Here is a 21,511-nt window from a genome sequence, read left to right on the forward strand (position 1 = left end):
GGACACAGGCTCGTGCCCCAGTCCGGGAAGATCCCACATGCCGCGGAGCGGCTGGGCCCGTGAGCCATGGCCACTGAGCCTGCGCGTCCGAAGCCTGTGCTCCGCAACGGGAGGGGCCACAACAGTGAGAGGCCCGCGTACCGCAAAAAAAAAAAAAAAAAACACAGGTCACTACCAAGTGAGACACTGGGTCTGATCAAGGTTTGTTTGTTATTTTCTAGGTTGTTTAAGGACATTAGATGAATGCTTAAATTTGTTATTGAACAGTTGCCATGAATACTGAAGATGCACATACGGGATTATTATTATAGGTTGGTTTGTGACAGCTGGCCCTGATATAGTTACTTCCTCAAGAAGACACTTTGAACAATTATTTAAATGCCTCCCCTCTGCAATTATAATAATAATGATGATGATGATTTTGCAACTGAATATGCAATTCAGGATGCATACACTCAACTACTGTTTTTAGCTTGCTTTTCTTTCTACATTGATGTCAGCTGCTGTTGTCAGGATTACTGAAGAACAGAGAACCATTTTTCTATTGAGGGTCACCAAACTACAAGAAAAAAGTAATCTGGGGCCAACACAGGAAGTTATAAGAGAAATAATTATTATAGTTAGCATGTAAGGATTGCTAACCATGAGCAAGAAAATTTTTTCTCCTTGGAGGAAAAAAATATAGCATTTTCAGAACTTATCTGCTTTTAAAATTAACAAAATATCTTATTTAATAATTATAAATATCTGACAATGGTTTTGTTCTATAGCGTAGTCAACTAAGGAGCCAGAAGTGGGAAAGATGGTGAAATGGAGGAGAGAAGTATGTGTTGTGGGTAAGCGGGAGACAGTACAGAGTAAAAAAAATGGAATCAGATGGAGAAGGAACAGGAAGATGCAGAGGGCCAAGACAGATAAACAAGAGGTAAGAGGAATAAGACAGAAAGACAGTAATAAGGTGGGAGAACAGGTGAAGGAGATAGCTAGGCAGGAAGAGAGAGGAAGGGGAGGAGAAACATGAATAAACAAAGGGGATGACAGACTGAGTAGTGTAGGGGTTTTGAAAAAAGCATTTAGATTTGTTTGTAAAATGAATGTGGGACCTCTAGAATGTGGCATTTATACCACCATCACCTGTTACCAATTCTCTTTGAAATGCTGATTCACTATTGTTCACAACTCTAAGCGCTAAAATCATTTTAATTGTAGACCTGGTAGATAAGGTGGGAAAGTTGAAATGGAAACGTTACAAAGTGGATGTCCAAGCTAGCTGCCATTGCAGTATCTGGTTTTTGGAGACTGACTTCTCAGGAGAAATTCCAAAGGGAGGAGAGAGCTCAGCTGTCAGTTATAGACAGCTTCTTGCCTGCCACTCTCCTAAGATTTAACGGGAAAAATTTCTCAACCATAGAAATGTGCTCATCAGAGAATCCCATTGTAACGCTGGTTATTTTTTGGGCTACGAGAGCAGTGTCTCCAACAATAAATCAGATAAAATTAGGCCAAAGGCCAGAGGTTCTCAAACTTTGTACTATATATTTAGTAAGTGGCATTGCTAAAAATTGGTTGTGGAAGTGGGGGGAGAAGGAGATCATTTTGAACTTATTTGGAAATATACTGGAAGAAAATAAATCAAAATGATCAACATGGTAAGAAAGTCTCTATAAAAATTTACTTTTGAGAAATACTTTGACCTGATTCCAACATCTGGTGTCTCTTTGAAGACAAACTTCAGTTGATATCCTCAGATGGATCTCAGATTGGGAACCAGGAGAAATAGTTTGCTTCTTTTATGCTCATTTGTTCTGCGATATAGCTCAGTTCAGTCCCTTGTCCCGCTGGACATCCCTGTGCTCTCTTACTTTTTGGCTTGTTTGGGTTCTCTTTTCTAGTGTGGAGCCACCTAGAATTTGCTATCACCATGTTCTCCTATTTCCGTTATTCCCCAGTTCCCTCTGTCCAGTTCTCTTTGTTTCAGTAACACTGGAACTTATTTAACCTGCCCATCACCTATGCTAATATTCTTAAGGAGAAAAGGTAGGGACTTCCCTAGTGGCACAGTGGCAAAGAATCCACCTGCCAAGGCAGGGGACACAGGTTCGAGCCCTGGTCCGGGAAGATCCCACATGCCGTGGAGCAACTAAGCCTGTGAGCCACAACTACTGAGCCTGCGCTCTAGTGCTCGCGAACCACAACTACTGAGCCCCCGCATGCCGCAACTATTGAAGCCTGTGTGCCTAGAGCCTGTGCTCCACAGCAAAGACAAGCCACCACTATGAGAAGCTCGTGCACCGCAACGAAGAGTAGCCCCCACTCACCTCAACTAGAAAAAGCCAGCATGCAACAACAGACCCAACGCAGCCAAAAATAAAATAAATAAATAAATGTATTAAAAAAAAGAAAAGGTAGAGGAAACTGGACATCCCCAATCAGCCTCATCCTTTCATGCCAGGTAACATAGATATATTTCCATTTACAGTGTCCTTCTGGAGCCAAAGGGAAGGGATTCTAATAGGATGACTTTCATGTGAAATAGAAAGAAAACCCACAGGAGCCAACGCCTTTAGACCAATGGGATTATCTCTAGATGATTCTACTATGTTCTGGAGATAGCTTTAATAAGGAAATATGGTATTTGGCCTTTGGCCTTACAGAGATAATGCTACTGCTAACCACGACTATGACCATCATTATGACCTTATATTTTATAGGCTAATTCTTTCTGAATGCTTTGTGGATTAACCTGTTTAATATCTGATTACTTGGTTGTGAGCTCCTTAATAGCTAGGTGTATGCCAGCACCTGGCACATAGGAGGTGCCCAAGTGTTTACTGAATGGACGGATGAAAGTTTAAGCAGTACAGGCAATGAAAGTGAGAGCAGGCAGGACGAAGCAGGGGGAAAATGAGAGGAGCAAGTTCTGTCTCCTCCTTTACAAAGACCAGGTTGAGCCCCGACAGTGGTGATGGGACAAATACACTGAAAGATTCTGACTTGATGAATCCCCTTAACTTCAAATGTTTCTACCCAGAGGGCTGGGATACTTCTTTTTTGAGCCACTTTCACTTTTCCCAAAAGGCCGTTTGGTTCCAAATACACTAAGAATCAGTGTTAATTGCTTTTTGGAATATTATTTTGTCAGCTTCGTTTAGATGTGGTAATTTGCAAAGCAACCCCCAGCAGTTGGCAGTTCATCCATAGCTGTGTGGTGTTCAGACATTTCCTGGGATTCCTGCCCACCGCCTAGGCAGCTGGCAGTGTTCACCAGGATCTGTGCTCACCTGGGATTAACTTGGAACCAGTAGTGCTTTGTTGTGTCTGGGATTTTTAAAACTCTGAAAGGGTGAAGGCCCAACCATACTTAATCCAAAAAATGAAAGTATACTAACTCATAATTTAAAAATTATCAGGTGCTTAAAGATCATCTAGTCCACATTTGGTGGAAGAGGAAATTGCAGCTCTGACAGATTCAATGACAAGGTCAGTTGCTGGTAGCTGGGAGGCCGGGTCTAGAATCTGTATTCTTTGTGTGGCACCAAACTGTGAGCTGGAGTCCTCTGGATTTATGCCTGTGTGGATGTAAGTGTTTAAGTTACTATTTGTTTCTTTCTGAAGCTCTTTTCCCTGACCAGAGACTTCCGGGTCCTCCTTCACACATGCTTCAAGGTCACAGCCCAGACCAAAGTGTTTACAAAAAAACTAGGCACTTATGAGAGGATTCATTGCCAGTTCCTGCACTCCCTGTGCTCTGGCTTCAACCAAGCTCAGCAAACCAAGGGAAGGATAAAGTGGTCTCTGGAACCAGGAATTTCTAGGTTTGGATGCCAACAGGCAAAAGGATGAATTCTGATTTCTCCAGCAAGCTGAGGCTGCTGCTGCCACCTTCTGGGGGAAGACAGGCCCGAGCTTCATACCTGAAGCTAGTCTCAGTGTTCACCTGAGGAATAGTGTGAGGAATAAATGTCTGTTGTTTAAACTGCCCAGTTTATGATATTTTTGTTAGAGCGGCCCAAGTTGACTAAGACACAAATTGGTATGTAGGAGTGGCAGTGCTGCTGTAACAAACACCTAAAACTATGGAAGCAGCCTTGGAACTGGGTAACGGGCAGAGGCAGAAGCTTTCTGAGGTGCCTGCTAGACAAAGTCAGTATTGCTATGAAGGGACTCCTAGAGGCAATTCTGGTGAGATCTCAGAAAGAGGAGAGCTGGAGAGACTGCTTCCATCTTCTCAGAAAATAAAAATAACCATGAACAGAATGTTGGTAGAAATATGGACAGTAAAGGCCATTTTGGTCTCAGACAGAAAAGAGGAACATGTTATTGGAAACTGGAGGCAAGATGATTCTTGTTATAAAGTGTCGAAAACTTGGCTGAATTATGTTCGTGTTCTAGCATTTTGTGGAAGGTAAGAACTTGCAAGTGATGAAACTGTATATCTAGCTGAGGAGATTCCTAAGCAAAGTGTTGAAGGAGCTGTTTGGTTCCTCCTGACTGCTTGCATAGCAAAATGTAAGAAGAGAGAAATGAATTGATGATGGAACTGTTGAGCAAAAAGAAACCAGAACTTAAAGATTTGGAAAATTCTCAGCCTGTCCATACTACTAAAAATGAGAAAGCATGACTGACGGACTTCTTGGATTTTACATAGAGCTATTCAGTTGGCACATAAGCTATTCTTCAAGACAAGGAAAGAATGACCCTGAAGGCAACTCAGAAATCAGGGTTTCAAAAGGTGAGGTGTGTGGGGAGGAATCACCTCAGTTTCAACAGGCCAGACAGCCTCCAACCAAAGTCTTGGGAGTGAGGCCACCTGGAGCCTACAAGGTGTGACCACCACCTGGCAGAGCCCTGGGTGGGTGTGTCTCTGGCCTGGCAGAGTTCCTGGGGCAGGACTACTCCAGGGGCATCCAGAAGGCAGAGCATCATGCCAAAGGGATTATTCTCTAGCCTTAAGATCTCATGGAGTTTCCTTTGCTAGGTTTTAGACTTGCTTGGGACTCATTATTCCTTCCTTCTTTCCTCTTTCTCCCTTTTGAAATGGGAATGTCTATCCTAGTCTGTTTGGTTTCACAGGTTCATAGCTAGAGAGGAATTTTGCCTCAGAATGAGTCTCACTCATATCTGATTTAGATGAGACTAGACTTTAGAGTTGATGCTGGAATAAGTTAAGACATTTGGGGCTGCTGGGATGGAATGGGTTAGGGTTAGTATGTACGTATTTTGTATGTATTTTGTATGTATTTTGTCTGTGAGGACATGCATTTTGGGGGCCAGGGGTGAAAGTAAGAAGTTGGCTGTCTACAAACAAGGAAGAGGGCCCTCACCAGATACCAAATCTACTGATGTCTTGATCTTGGACTTCCCAGCCTCCAGAACTGTGAGAAAGAAATGTGTGTGGTTTAAGCCACCCAGTCTATGGTATTTTTGTTATAACAGCCTAAACTGACTAAGACAGTGAGTGAGAAGAAATTCAGGAGGAACTAAGAGATTCAATTCAGGAAATATTTCTGGAGTATTTACTATGTGCTAGTTATAGAGGATTTAAAGAAGAATGATGTAGGTATAGACCTAAAAAGTTTCCATTAATTACGTTACGGGAAAAAGTGACTGAGAATTAGGTACTTAGGTTCTAGATTCAGATCTGCAAACAGCCCAGTTGTACAAATGACCTTAGATGTGACATCGGACATATTTGGATATTAGTTTCTTCATCTGTTGCATAATAATATTGTGAAGGGAAATTCTTCTTTTTACAGCAGAACTTGCCTAGGACATAGCACATTGAGTACTGCGTTGTGCTTCAACTCTCCTAACCAGCTGGAAGTTGTTAAAGAAACCATGAACTTTGAATGATCCTTTGAATGAGCTAAGGCAAGACCCTTACAGGACCTATCTGAGGACTTTTTTTCCTGACCAATGAAGTATGGGGCTTGTTTTAAGCAATCATATACAAAGCTGTGGATTATATTCCAGCCTATTTAGAGTATTTGTTTAATCTTTAATTAGTGTAACACGCCATGATACCCCTTCCTAAAAATTAAAAACACCTTCATTTCTCCCTCAGTCAATTGGTATGTTCCTTTGCCTGGAAATAAATAAAATCAGCTGGATTTGCTTTGCTTTTTAACTATTATTTGACCATATCTTATATTTGAATAGCACTTTGCAGTTTACTAAGTCTCTTCCCACCTGAGAGGAATGGGATGCAATCCAACAGGATGGGCTTTTGAAACGGAGAGATTCTGGCTCTGTTACTGGCTAGCTATACTGCCTTGGATAAGTTACTGTAACAGTTAGGGTCCCAGCTGGAAACAGATGGCATTCTCAAATTGGGCAATTTGAGAGGTTTAATAAAGGGACTATTTCTAAAGATGTGAGAACATACTGGGAAACCACAGGGAGCAGGGGAGGGAGTGGTTACTGGAACCCAGAACCAGAGAGAGTAGTGTGGAGAGGCCACTTGGGAGGACTTGTGACCTTTGGTTGAAAGGGCCAGTCAGCCCACTGTGTATACAGGCAGGGAGTCAGAGGAAGGGATACCCCAACCTCACGCTCTTCCCTCCCATGTATCTGGAGGGACAAAACAAAGATAACAAATAATTATTTAACCTTTCTGAGTCTTATTTTTCTCATTTGTGAAAAAGGGAATAATAATATTTCTCTCTCAGAGTTTTTGTGAGAGCTAAATGAGAACTTAGAGCAGATGAGCTAGGCCCTCTTCCTTCACTTGATCTTCAAAACCCCACTGTGAAGTAGACAGATTTTATTAAAACCACTTTAGAGCTGTGGAAAATGAGATGCTGAGAAGTTAAGTGACTTTCCCAAGGTCTCATAGCTAGAAAAGTATCAGAACTGGGACTGCAAACAAGATTTTTGAGTATACTCTGGGTTTCTTTCCCTAGACTGTTCTGTACCCCTTGATCCCCTTCTGCAGAAGGCTGCCACAGTTGGTTTCTTCTTTCTAGAGCTGCCATACCCAGAGCTATGCTGACTCTGCTGTTTAGAGGAAAACTGATTGGCCCAGGAATCAGTGCCTAAGCCAAAAAAACAACAACAACAAAAAAAGCACTGATTGGTTATATATGAAGAAGGTCAAATGCCTATGAGGTGGTTTGATATGTCTCTGACCAATATAGATCCCCATATCAGATGCATGACAATCCACCTGGATATCTATTAGGTATCCCCTATATACCACACTGAAGTCGGAATTCTTGATTTCTTCTACCTCAAAACTGTTCTAACCCCAAATCTTCTCCTTTTAATAAAAGCATCACTAGCTACTCAGTGGTGCAAACACAAAACCCAAGAGTTATCCTTAATTCTTTCCATTTCCTCCTGCCTTCCCTCCCTCATCAGCAAGTCTAGCTGACTTTACTTCCAAAATACAGCCCAATTCAACCATTCCTCTCCATCTCCTGTTAGTACAAGCCACCATCATTTCTTGCCTGGCTTAACCTCCTGTAGAGTCTCATCCCTTCCACTCTTACCTCTCTCCAACCCATTTTCTGTTTTGCAGAGCGATCTTTACAAAATGTAAAATGGATCACGCTACTCCTTGGCTTGAATCCCCGCACAAGTCTCCCCTTCACATTTCCATGTCACGACTCCTTACCATGACTGTTAGGGCCCTACTTGTTCTGACTCCAGTCTCTCTCTTCATCACTACGCTCCCACCACACTCTCTTCTTTCTTTTCTTTAACAACCCCTTCCCTGCCTCAGGCCCATTGCACTTGCTTATTCTCTCTTCCCAGAATGTTTTTTGTCCAGCCTTTGCATGGTTGGCACTTTTTCACTGCACAGGTATTAGCGCAAATATTACCTTCTTAGAGACACTTTCCTTTACCATCCAATATTACTCCAGTGTAGTCTCTTCCTAGCACCTAAAATGCACAGACTAAAATTATCTAGTTGACTTATTATATTTATTATATGTTGCCCTGCCAGAATGTAAGCTCCCTGAAAGCAGGGCCCTTGTCTGGCTTTTCTGTTTGTCCCTGCCTCCCTAGCATCCAGGACAGGGCCTGGCATATCACAGCCTCTCAATAAATCTTTTATTGCAGGAAAAGATAGTGAATGGGGACAAACCGAATATAATCAGTTACTCTCTCTGGGAAGTGTTTACTATGAGAAGCATGTTGAGACATCATCAGAGAGTAAAAGACGGTTTCTTTTAGATGACAAGATAACTGGATTACTAGAGCTGTTGATCCCTGAAAAATGATGATCCATTGTCCAGTTCTCCATGAGGCCATCAATATAGTAATGTAGGGGAACTAGAGAGATTAAATGGCTGCTGACAGTCTCCAGACCTTCCCCATGTATCCTTACAATAAACCCCATAGACTAACACAATGCCCCAGAGGCAGTGGAGGTAAATGTGTACCCGTAGGAGATCTGAGGTACGGCAGACTCCTGAAGATTTTAAAATTTCTTTAGTCTTCTATTTTATCTTAACATTTATACAAATTTGGGGTTCAGTATCATAATATATCTATGAATTTAAAGCATTTGTATGTTAACATATCTATCTGTATTTATGTTAACATACGAATGCTTTAAATTATTTTACCATTTGTAAAATCTGTGCTGCAGGAAAGCCACGCTTTCCGGGGTCTTTACATTCTCTGTGGCAATCATACCTCAGGGATACATTTTTGTAGTCTGAGAAGTTCTGGCATTTTTTTTCCTTTGCAACCCAAGTACTCTTTTAGCACAATTAATTCATTCTTCAGTAAATATTTATTGAGCATCCACTATATGCAAGACACTCTAAAAGGACTAAGGATACAACTGTGAACAAGATATGCATGACTCCTACCTTCATGGGAGTTACAGTTTAGGGAGAGAGAATGAGAAAAAAAGAGGAAATAAAAATATATTGTGGGACTTCCCTGGTGGCACAGTGGTTAAGAATCTGCCTGCCAATGCAGGGGACACGGGTTTAAGCCCTGGTCTGGGAAGATCCCAAATGCTGCGGAGCAACTAAGCCCATGCACCACAACTACTGAGCCTGCGCTCTAGAGCCCACGAGCCACAACTACTGAGCCTATGCTCTAGAGCCCGTGAGCCACAACCACTGAGCCTGTGCTCCAGAGCCCGCGAGCCACAGCTACTGAGCCTGTGCTCTAGAGCCCGCGAGCCACAAATACTGAGCACGCGTGTTGCAGCTACTGAAGCCCATGCACCTAGAGCCCGTGTTCTGCAGCAAGAGAAGCCACCGCGATGAGAAGCCCACGCACCGCAACCAAGAATAGCCCCCAATGGCCGCAACTGGAGAAAGCCTGCACGCAGCAACAGACCCAATGCAGCCAAAAATAAATAAAATCTAAAATTAAAAAAAAATTAAAAAACATATATTGTGATGTTTGCTAAGATAAGGAAGGAAACTCAGGGTGACAAAATGTAAAAAAAAAGGCACCTAACCCCGAAATAGGTGATGAGGACTGATTTTCCAGAATGAAATAATCTGAAAAACAAGCAGAAGTTAGCCAGGTGAAGAATGGGGGAGAGTATTCCTGGCTTGGTTTACACTAAGCCCTGGAGACCAGAGAGAGCACAGAATTTACAGGAGCCAATTCAGTGTGTTAGTTTAGTGTGCCTGGAGTAGGGAGTTCAGAGGAGAAAGAGAAGAGAAAAGCTAGAGAGGTAATCAAGGCAGGATATGAAAGACCTATGCTAAGGACTTTCAGTGTTACCCAAAGGAAATAGAAAGTCACTGAAAGTCCGAGAGAGTCATCTTAGGAAGAACTGACTTATGTGTTTTTTTAAAAAAGATCACTCAGGGACCATAACTCTGTGTCTGGAAAAGAACAAGGACTCACTTACAATCGGGTAAGAGGTGTAATTAGCAAATTTGGAGCCCCAAACTAATTGAACTGAGTCACCATCTTAATCTTTTCCCCTTAAAAGTATCTCTTTCCCCCCCCCAAATAACCACTAATCATCTTTGGAACTAATCAACCTTCTCTGGCCTCTTCACTGTCTCTGGACTCCTAACCTCATTGCTGGGATTATAGCATTCCCTCAAGGAACAAATACTTTCCCAGTATGCTGTAACACACAAAGCACATGTGATTTTAAAGGCTAACATATTGTGGCCTTTCTATTTGGCATTCTCCATCTGATATGCTAGTGGAGGCTACTACTAAGTTTTTCTCTGTGGAAACAGGAAGTCAGGAAAGCATTTGAGGAAGTTTGGGCAGGTTAATGATTATAATGGGAAAAGAATACAATTATAGTACTGAGGTGTTTCAACTCACTTGGTCATTCACTAAAAAACCCTTTGCTTGAGTTTTTCCGTTGGTCAGGTGGAGATGAAGATGCTGCGCAGGCTTCCAGGGGTAGAACCACTTAGACGGTGAGAGGAGGGTACTTTGGTAATGCAGTGGCTAAGCCAAGGAATAAACATGCACAACGCTGACCTACAGGTATTTGATGGGAACATTATCTAAAGCTGCTAGATATTTAGAGCAAGTGTTCATTTTTAGATAAGGAGCTGGTATGATGCCCATATAGCATTCAGAGCACATGGGCTGTTATTCCCTCTGTGGTCATTTTCTTGAAACTCTCTATCTCTTTTTTTTTTTTAAATAATATTCTTTTTTCTTTTTTTAAACCCCACATTTGTTTATTTATTTATTTTTGGCTGTGTTGGGTCTTCGTTTCTGTGCGAGGGCTTTCTCTAGTTGTGGCAAGCGGGGGCCACTCTTCATCGCAGGCCTCTCACTATCGCGGACTCTCTTGTTGCGGAGCACAGGCTCCAGACGCGCAGGCTCAGTAGTTGTGGCTCACGGGCCTAGTTGCTCCGCGGCATGTGGGATCCTCCCAGACCAGGGCTCGAACCCGTATCCCCTGCACTAGCAGAGAGACTCTCAACCACTGCGCCACCAGGGAAGCCTGAAACTCTCTGTCTCTTGCTCTTTCAGAATTTGGGGGCTAAATATCTGTCAGTTAAAAATAGGTAGATTTACCAGCTGTAAGAATGACGACACCCAGCTTCCCAACTCCTTTAGGATTTTTCTGGTCTGTGGGTGAATGTCATTACTGAGCAAACCAATCGCGCGAGATGGGTATGAGAGAGCTCTCAACAAATGCTTACAACGAAGGGCATCCCAGACTGAAAACTGAACAGGATGAGAGGACACACAAGCATTTCCTTTTCCTGTCTCCATGTGACTCTGGAACGGGGGGGGGGGGGGGGACACAAGACGTTTAAAACCAGGACAACTCCAGAAGGAAAGGCCATTAGCTATTCCACTGCAATTCCCTTCAATGCTGTTTCCTTACAGAATTTAGAAACTGGAGAGAGCAGTGGTTTCCAAAGTCTCAAAGGCGTCCCTTCTCCAACTTCTTCTCATTTTCCCTTCCTGTCCCATAACTACAATTTATTTTTTTCATAATGTTTTGGCTTTCCCCTTACCTCAGCTTTCAAGAAAAGTCATTTGAGACATTCCTCTCCAAGCCCCACTGGAGAGCCCCTCAGATGCTCACACTCCAGTCCCAGTTTCCGCCAGTCAGTCTTTCAGGAGGGCTCAGCGGCGGAGACCCCCAGAGTGAATCGCCGACCCGCGCGCGACTTACCGCTTCACGCAGCGGTAACGACGCGAGACCGGGAGAGCTGACGGCCCAGGCGGGCCGCGGCTCCTTTAAGAGCAGGCCCCGCCCCTCCCCCTCCCGGCGCGGCTGGCGGTCGGCGGCGGGCGCTACGGTGCTGACAAGATGGCGGCTGGCGGGGCTGTCTCTGCGACGCCCGAGTGCCGGCTTCTGCCCTACGCGCTACACAAGTGGAGCTCCTTCTCCTCCACCTACCTTCCTGAGTAAGTGCTTGGCCCTGGGCTCGGGCTGCCCTACTCCTCGGCGTAAGCACGGCTGGGCCAGGGGGGCTGTGGAGGGCAACCGCGTCGAGAGGCCCAGGCGGGGCCTGGTGAGGGGGACGCGCGGCCTCCGGAGTCTCAGTCCAGCAGCCGAGAGCGTTGCCCGCCTCCGCCTCCGGGAGGGGTTAGGATCCAGAGTGCGAGATTCGGGTGGAAGGGCAAGGTGTGTGGCGGGGCCGAGGCGCGTAGGACAACGGGGAGCCAGGTGATGCGGCGGCCGGGTTTGGGGGTTGAGAAGGGCTTGGGGGCGGGCGGCTCATGAAGGTGGAGCAGGAGTTGGGGCTTTCGGGACCGGACGGCGGGCAAACTGGTGAGGATGTCTAAGGGCGTCCGAGGTGGTGGGAGACGGGGGATGGTTAAGTCGATTGCTGCCGGTACAAAGTGTAAAGCTGAGAAGAGTGACTGTTCCTGGGGGAGAGGGTGGTGGTCATTAAAAGCGATTAGCTCCAGGGGAGTGGTAAAAGTCACCGACGGCTGAAGAGTTGTGGAGCCTATCTGTGCAAGTGGGGAGACGTTGTAGGATTTGCGGAGGGTATCTTTTCCGGCTGGTAGTTCTGAAAAAGAGAGTGGGCAGGAGGGACATTACAGAGGAGTTCCTCTGTATGATGGCTCAGAGCATGGATTTATGTAGACCCAGACCAGTTTCCCAGCCCAGAAACTCAGATATAGACAGAAAAGTATGACTTTAATGAATTTGACTTCCAACACTCGTTTGGTCTGGATCCCCAATTTAGGTGTTGAAAAGAGTTCCAGTGCGTTACAGAAAAACCGTGCGTTTTTCTGTAGCAGATTGCTTCTGAAATGCTGACAGTACTTTCATTCAGTATTTGCTTATGTCTGAGAGAAGGAGCAGATCGAACTCCGCTTTTACATACTGATAGAAGTGGCTTAGTAAAGTTTTAAGATCTGTGCAGACCCTGAAAAAAAGTGCTAGCTGTCCCCCGGACCGTCATTTTACAAGTCCAGGAATGATTTTATGAACAAAACAAGTTACAAATAATATATTTTTGTTACTGAACAAAGTGACTAGATATGTGACGCATACTCAAAAGTCTTCCACCTATATTTCAAAAAGTCTTCACATTTTCTCCAATTTGATTTCTCTGGTCAAATCAGTCAAATCTAAAATTGGAGCTGTGACTAGGAGAATCTAACTCTCTTGACTGCCGGCCCATTGTCCTATTCTCCAGGTCAAGGGTTGGCAATCAGGCCTTCAGTAGGATGTGGTTCAGTGAGGGGTGCCAGGTGACCTGTGACCTAATCTGGCCTGTGTGGCCTGTTGATGGCTGCTGTATGGCTGTGTCCCTGATTGATGCTGGCATCCAGCTTTTAATGTGAGAGTGAACCAGGTAAACATTCTAGCCCTCAGCTGGAGTTGAAATGTGGCCCTAGGTACCTGACTTCTGATTTTCAGGGCTTAACAAATTGAGTCTGAAGGTAATCAGAATTTTTCTATACCCAGGTTAGGATCACAGATAGTTGGGAACTGGAAGGGCATTGTTTGATCTAATAACTCTGGAGATATTTTCCTGGTCTTAAGTTAGACTACTTCTAGGGTTTCACTCCTTAAATTTCTGTCGTAGGGGTGAGACTTGGATATCACAAGTCCCATCTGAGTTATGAATAAAAAAGAAAGAGTACATTTCAAGCAGGAAATGATTTAGTGGGATGACGACTTTACTTTTTTTTTAACATCTTTATCGGAGTATAATTGCTTTACAATGTTGTGTTAGTTTCTGCTGTATAACAAACTGAATCAGCTATATGTATACATGTATCCCCATATCTCCTCCCTCTTGCGTCTCCCTCCCACCCTCCCTATCCCACCCCTCTAGGTGGTCACAAAGCACCGAACTGATCTCCCTGTGCTATGTGGCTGCTTCCCACTAGCTATCTGTTTTACATTTGGTAGTGTATATGTGTCAGTGCTACTCTCTCACTTCGTCCCAGCTTACCCTTCCCCCTCCCAGTGTCCTCCATTGACAGATGAATGGATAAAGAATATGTGGCACATATATACAGTGGAATATTACCTGGCCATAAAAAGAAACGAAATTGAGTTATTTGTAGTGAGGTGGATGGACCTAGAGTCTGTCATACAGAGTGGAGTAAGTCAGAAAGAGAAAAACAAATACCATATGCTAACACATATATATGGAATCTTAAAAAAAAAAAAAAAAGGTTCTGATGAACATAGGGGCAGGACAGGAATAAAGAGGCAGCTTTACTTTGACTTATGTCTCGTTATCCTGGCGCTAGATTTAAAGTGGGCAGCATTCTAGTTTTGGAGTTAGAAGGCAGCCGTTTGAAATAGGAGAAATCTGTTGTTACGGTTTTCTCAAATATATTTGTAAGCTAGTATTTAGTGCATATTTAACTCTCAAACACTTTCATATACAGTGTTTTTAGTCTTTATAATATTCTGTTGACTTATCCAGTATAGTTTTTATTTTAAAGCACTAAACTATTATAATAGAGGAGTAATCTGAACTTTTTCTTTGAAGGAGTATAGTTGAGTATTATGGAGCTTGGGTTTGAGAGTTTTGTGTCTGCTGGATTGGTGTGTGCCATGCCTGGACTTCTAATTGCAAGTAAGGATGGCACTGAACTTCTATTAGCAAGTGAGGATGTTATAACTTTGTATAATAGGAAGTGTGAGAAAGGGATTGACTTTACTTACTTTTGCCCTAAAATCCTAACAGCAATTGCTGTATCTTTACTGGCAGTGACAGTCATGTTAAAGTACTTTTTTTAAATTTATTTTTGGCTGCATTGGGTCTTTGTTGCTGCGCGCGGGCTTTCTCTAGTTGAGCCGAGAGGGGGCTATGCTTCTTTGCGGTGCGCGGGCTTCTCGTTGCGGTGGCTTCTCGTTGCGGTGGCTTCTCTTGCTGTGGAGCACGGGCTCTAGGCGCGCGGGCTTCAGTAGTTGTGGCACAAGGGCCTAGTTGCTCCACAGCATGTGGGATCTTCCAGGACCAGGGATCGAACCAGTGTCCCCAGCATTGGCAGGCGGATTCTTAACCACTGTGCCACCAGGGAAGTCCTTAAAGTACTTCATAAACAGGCGTAATTTTAAGTAAAGCCTTTTGTTGAAATTGTCTACAGAATAGCAAATATTTATTGATTACAAGTCACTGATCAAGGCATTTTGAGGGGATAATAATAAAGCAGTAACAACAATGGGAAACATTTATAATGTGCCTTCCATTTGCTAGGCTCTCTTATGAACACTTAAGTGTATTATCCCATTTAATTCTCAAAACAATTATATGAGGAATCTTCATTTTCCAGCTGAAGAGACAGGGAGATGTTAAAACTTACCTCAGGTCACACTGCTGGATGGAATCAGGATTTGAACCCAGGTAGTCTGACTCCAGATTCTGTGGTCTTAACTGTAGAGCTGATCTGCTTCTGCACAAAGGTGGAGACAAGAATTCAGAGATTTGAAAGAGTTCTTGTGTTAAAGGCACTTACATTTTAGTTGTGAAAGACATGAAGTCATAAAAAAAGAAAAATTCGGATCTCTATTTTTTTCTCCTGCAGACTTAAAAAACGTTTTCCTTCTCTCAAAGTCAGAAAAGAACATTTTCCCTTCTAACCCTTTTAGATTTATTTGGACTTTAAAAATGTTAAAGCAGATCAAGTTATAGATAACACATTTTTATTTTGAAACTAATGAAGTGGCCTTTTATTTTTCAGTGTGGTTAAAAAAGTTTGCTTGTATTTTACTTTTTTCTGAAGTTTACAATTAATTTGGGAATTAAGAGAAATGTGTCTATTTAAATGATGATTAATTCTTAGAATTACATGCACTCTTATATGTAAAAATATTTTTTAAACTGCTAATCTCTATACTCAAATGTTTATTGCTCTAGCTAATAGTGATACTAACTACAGTTTATGGAGCACCTACTGTGTGCAAGATGATTTTTGTATATAGTTTTACCTAATCCTTACAACAAACCTGCAAGATAGGTATTGTATCTGTTTTGTATACGAGGAAACTGAGGTCCATATAGGTTAAGTAACTTACCCAAGGTCATTTAGTTTTCAGGAGGCTTGGCAAGTTCTTGGACTTAAAAACTCTTGCGTGTGCCTCTAGTAACAACCACCGCTTGAGTACCTTCTATTTGTCAGGCACCATGCTTAGGACTTAGATTGTGTTCTTTTGATTTCATATTTATAAAAACTCTGTGATAAATATTATCATTCATTTTTACAGCTAGGGAAACTGAGGTTCAGAGAGGTAAGTTAAATTGTCCAGGTCTAAGAGTTGAAAGGGTAGGAGATAGGACTCTGATCTTGGACCTCCTGACTTCTGTTATCAAAGAAGAATACTGCTGCTTCAGTATTTACATGGCTGTAATATGTTCCTAATTGGGAGTACAGATAAAAAGTGCTATAAGGTGAGAATGGAGAGAGGGAAAGATATTTAGATATATTTTATCTCGACATTTAAGGTTTTAATGTATTAATATAAAAATTGGGAGGACCTTTGAAAGTACATTTACACATTAGGTAATTTTATTGTTGTAGAATGATCCTTCTTTTGTTTACAAGTTAGTGAAAGACTTCATTAGTTTAGATAGTAAAATTGGATGCATTTTTAAGTGTTTACCTTTTTCCTGTTAGTCTACTTTATTACTTAAAATCAGACATTAATTAAAACTGTACCTTTGTGAATATGTGATTCATGGTTCAGAGTAAAAGTGATATAATTTGACAAGTAGGTTAGGAGGTGAACCTATTTCAACTATCTTAAAATTCCACATTTAAAAGTGAATATATATTTTTTCTAATTGCCAAAAAAACCCCACCCTAAGTTACTTGAGGAATATTTGCAAAATATAGACCCACAGAAGCAAAATTTAAATTACCCTTAATCCCACCACCAAAAGATAACTAATCAGCCTGTGATATATATCATTCCAGATATTCTGCTGTGTCTATATCTATTTTCCAATTTGATATTGTCCTGTTTGCTGTTCTGTATTCTTTTTCCTTCTTAATATATGATAAATATTTCCTCATGTTATTAAATATTTTTCTATATTATCATTTGTTCTGGATACATTATAATCCATATAATGATTTTATGGCATTTTATTTAATCGGCCCCCTATTTTGGGACATTTAGTCTTTCTGGGTTTGTTTTGTTTTTGCTGTTCTTTGGCCATTAGAACAACATGGAGTAAAAGTGATACAATTTGACAAGTATACTAATGTCTCATTAGTAATGAGACATTCTGCCTTACAGAAACAAATCTTGAACTCATTTATGATGAGTTCTGAGATGCTGAATTGTTGGATTAAAGGTATCAATTTATTTTCCTACTGTCTGTGTAGGGAACTCTGTTTCTATGTACCCTGGGTTTACTTTGGTATTATCCTTAGTAATTCGGGATTAAGAATGTGGTTTTGGTCAGATAGGTCCTTAGAGATGTCTGGAGAGTGCTTACATAATTCAAAAGTGACATTGTTCCTTACCATTTCTTTTCCTCCCCCCCCATTTTAGCTTTTAAATGGATTTTTATTTTATTAATCACATACATTTGAAAAATAGAACACATTTGTGAGATTTATTATTTATTTGGTGTATAGACAGTGATTACTATGCATGTGAATTTGAGGAGTTTTACAATCCCAAAGACATCTGAAACCCAGAAGTTGTGAGTCACTAGTTTCACTAGTTGGAGGTATTCAACGCCCTGGAGACTGGAGACTGTCATTCTGTTTCTTTCTTCCCTTTTTTCCCTTTCCCTAAACTAAGGTTAGTACTGGCCTGGCTTGGGAACCTTACTGGCCAGTGAAAGTTCTAAGACTGATATTTTCAGTCTGATGATATTAGAACTTTAGGAAAATAAAGATACCCGGGATAGAGGAAGAGCTTGAGGTGGGTCTAGGACTAGAGATTGAATTTGTGGAGCTGGCTCCTAGGATTGGATCTTTGTGAACTTTACCAAGTTATGATTCTTCTCTGAGTATCATCACTTTCCTTCTGTGTAGAAATACTTTTTATCTTGATCATATGTTGGGAGGTTTAGTATTATGTTTAATTTTTCTTTTTCTTCTTTTTTTTTTGGCATATAGGCAGATAGCTCTATTATTTGCATCAGCTTTTTTTTGAGACTGATACAGGGACTGTGTGATGTTCTGCCATTGATAAGATGCATTTCAGCTGTTTGTGGTGATCTGACTTTGCTATATGTCAGTCATTCAGAAGTCATCTTTGGAAATATGAGAGATTTTCTAGATTTTAATTTTAGAGATGTAGCTATTAGCACCTAAGAATGGTTTTCTTTGTATTTACTCTGTTTGGGATTTCTGGCACCTCTCGAATTTATAGCATGACTCCCATCAGTTCTGAAAAAATTTTGATAGTCTTCAAATATTCTTTCTACACCCTTCTTTTTCTTCTTTCCTCTCTGACTTCAATTAAATCCATACTCTACCTTTTGTCCTGTCCCATATGTCCTTTATGCTTTTTTCTGTCTTTTTTTTTATCATTTTTTTTCTTTTCTTATTTCGTTCTGGATAGGCTTTACTTGCCTGTGTTCCAGTTCACTGATTCTCTATTCTGGTATGTCCAGTCAGCTTTTAATCCCATCTTTTTTATTCTTGGGTTCAACTATTTTTTAGTGCTAGACTTTTCATTTGATTTTCTCTCTCTCTTTTTAAAAATAGATTCTAATTCTCTAGTGAAAATCTCCACATTGTGACATCAATCAAGCTGCTAATAAAAAGTCTGTGTCTGAAAACTGCAATATCTGGATCTCTTGTAGGTCTATTTCTCTTGTCTTTTATCACACATTTTATCTTGGTGTGTCTGGTAATAATAATTATTATTATTATCACTATTACCATTATTTTGGGGAGTAACTTCTTCTGAATACCACACATTATATTTAGAATTTTAGATACAATTACAAATTACAGTTAGTTGCCTAATGTTGTAGCATTTCTCTAGAGAGGATTCACCCATCTTCTGGCAGGCAGATAAAATAGAGGCAGATCACCTCAACAGTCAGGAACTGAGCTGACTTGAGGCCGAGTTTTGGGTTTTGTGAACATCTAGTTTGCACAACTTTGGTAGCCCTCCAGGGAACCCAACTGAGAGACTAGGTGTTTCTAGGGCCTCTCCTATTTTTGCCTTTCCAGCAGCATGAGACTCCTAAAAGGAGGAGCTCCTTGCTTTTAGTTGCTTACTGCTGGCTTTTTAGCCTCTTGCTTTTTGCAGTTTAAGAATCGACAGATGCTTTAAGAGGAAAATCAGTATGCAGTGTCAGGTTTGTTCTTCTGTACCTACCTTTTCTATAGGATCTTAACCCCTCAGGTCTTGGATGTCATGGCAAGACCCAGATACCAAGTTTTGTCCCCCTACCCCCTTGAAATTGCCAAAAGCTCTGCTGACTTTTCTGACCTTTAGTAGCTTTTTTTTCCTGGCTTCTCAGCTCCTTTCCCGTGCCATTAAAGAAATAGGTGGAACGTCCTGAGAGGGAAAGCTGCCCAGAATGTGGGGCTCCCTTTAACAAGTTCTTTGGCATCTCAAATCCTTACTGCCTCAGAAAGTCTCTGATACCTTAAGAACTTTTTTTTTTCTATTTTGAAAAGCTTTTCTAGTTGTAAGAGGTAATGTGTTGGTCTGCTGCAGGCTATTCTGTCAGATCGCAGAAAACGCAGAAATCTTTCTGTGTTTAGTTCTTAAGAAATAGACTTATATTTTTTAGGCTTATGAATTCCTCATGGTTATGTTAATGTACTATCCTAACACTTGGGCCCCAGATTTTTTTGTGCAGTGTTTTCCTTCATTTTGCCGTTTGACACCTTAACTGCTTATTCCTAATATCTGATGGGAAAAATTAGGGACTATGAATAACATTATTTGTTAGCAATTGTTTTAAATACTAACTGACTAAAATGAGATTTATTCTTGGTTTTATTGATGATTCATAATTCTCTTTTGAGACTTGTTTATGAGGTCCAGAAATTGAGAGTTTTATCTTTGTCATAGTATATAGTTATTTTCCCTTCCTATAATGTGATTTTTATATTATTTACCTTTTTTTTTTTTTTAGAACTTGCATGGGAATATTTATGTGAAGGCATTGTTCAGAAGGAAGATACTTGGGTGTAATGTAAATTTTTTGGTTTGTAAATACTGTTAGTATTTAATACTTTTAAAATATCCTTATATTTCTTCAGTATGACTGGTATTTATTATAGTTATCACCTATGTACTTGTTAAGGCATGTTGTTTTGTATAAATAGAAATGTTAAGTTATTTTAAGCATCCTTGAGTATGTCCCCTTTCCCCTTCCTCTCATTGTCCCCTTTCTTCCCTTTTGATCTAAGTAGTTTGATCAGAAGAGCCCTAAAACCTAATTCCTACTTATTCTTCAGCTATCAGCTAGAATGTCACTCACAGCAAAGTCTGACTTACCCCTGTCCCACCAAAGAAGTCTGGCACCCCTTCCCCACCCCTACAGTTAAATGCTTTCATACAAATGTATACCCTTCTCATGTATCACTTTATATAGTTTATAATTATGAATTTATTTGTATAATTGTTTGCTTAATAGCTGTCCCCCCCCAGCTAGACCACAAGCTCCATAAGGACTATGAAAATTTCCCCCCTCATCATTGTAGTCCAGCAAAGTGTTTATTAAATGCATACATGAGTTAATTAAGCATTTAGACTACTTTTCTTCTTTTAATAGAGTTTTGTTCTTGGGTTAGATGGAGTCATATACTGGCCATGTTAAAAATATTAAAATATTTAGTTTTAATAATAAGTTTTAAATCCGTGCTATAAACTTTCATGATTTTCATAGTTTTTAGCAATTTCAGAGAATATTTTAAGTGAAATTGGTTATCTTGGGGTGGGGATATTGCATTTGGAAGAACTTGGAAGAGAAAGCTTCTTATCTATCTTGCTATTTTAAAAAGTTTTTATTATTAAGTTTATTTATATTATGGGCAGTTTTTCTAATGAGACCTCGAGAACTTTAAAGCTTAGTTTATTACAGAATCTGATTTGGCTAATAGCTTTTAATAGTTTTAGAGTATATTGCCAATATTTTGATTAATTTTAGGATAAGGATCATTTCCTCCAATTCCTTAAATATAAGTATTTAATAGAAAATAGGAAAAGTAATATAAAAAGTTAGTTGACTTTTTAACATAGTAATGTTTTTGATTTGGTAATTTGCATCCCATGCATTCAGCTACTTAAAAAGTGTAGTTCAGTGGTTTTTAGTATGTTCATGGATATGTGCAACCATCACTGCAGTCAATTTTAGAACATTTTCATAATCTCAAAAAGAAACTATACCCTTTGTTATGATCTGCTTACTTTCTTATCCCTGAGCAACCACTGATTTACTTTCTGTCTCTATAGATTCTGGACATTTCATATAAATGAAGTCATAGAATATGTAATCTTTGTGATTGGCTCCTTTCATTTAGCATAGTGTTTTTAAGGTTCATTTATGTTGTAGCATTTAGCAATACTACATCCTTTTTATGGCAGGTAATATTCTATAATATGGGTATACCACATTTTTATCCATTCATTAGTAGATGGGCATCTAGGTTGTATCCCCTTTTTTGGCTGCTGTAAACATTTGTGTACAAG

The 21,511-nt window shown here is 40.7% G+C and overlaps 1 protein-coding gene across 3 annotated transcripts in view; it reads left to right on the plus strand.

The window, feature by feature from the left end:
* The first annotated feature begins 11,710 nt into the window (after nucleotides 1-11,710).
* The window catches only part of MKLN1 (muskelin 1), a 178,691-nt gene continuing 168,890 nt past the window's right edge, over nucleotides 11,711-21,511 (plus strand). The window contains exon 1 of one of the 3 annotated variants that reach the window (XM_029233749.1): nucleotides 11,711-11,820. In XM_029233749.1, the coding sequence (XP_029089582.1) occupies nucleotides 11,723-11,820 (98 nt within the window). In that variant the 5' untranslated portion in view covers nucleotides 11,711-11,722. The remainder of the gene's footprint in view (nucleotides 11,821-21,511) is intronic. The other 2 variants (XM_029233750.1, XM_029233751.1) reach the window with 2 other exon arrangements.

This window comes from Monodon monoceros, unplaced genomic scaffold (assembly GCF_005190385.1).
Source record: "Monodon monoceros isolate NGI ecotype Baffin Bay Population unplaced genomic scaffold, NGI_Narwhal_1 Super_Scaffold_2, whole genome shotgun sequence".
NCBI classification, from domain to species: domain Eukaryota; kingdom Metazoa; phylum Chordata; class Mammalia; order Artiodactyla; family Monodontidae; genus Monodon; species Monodon monoceros.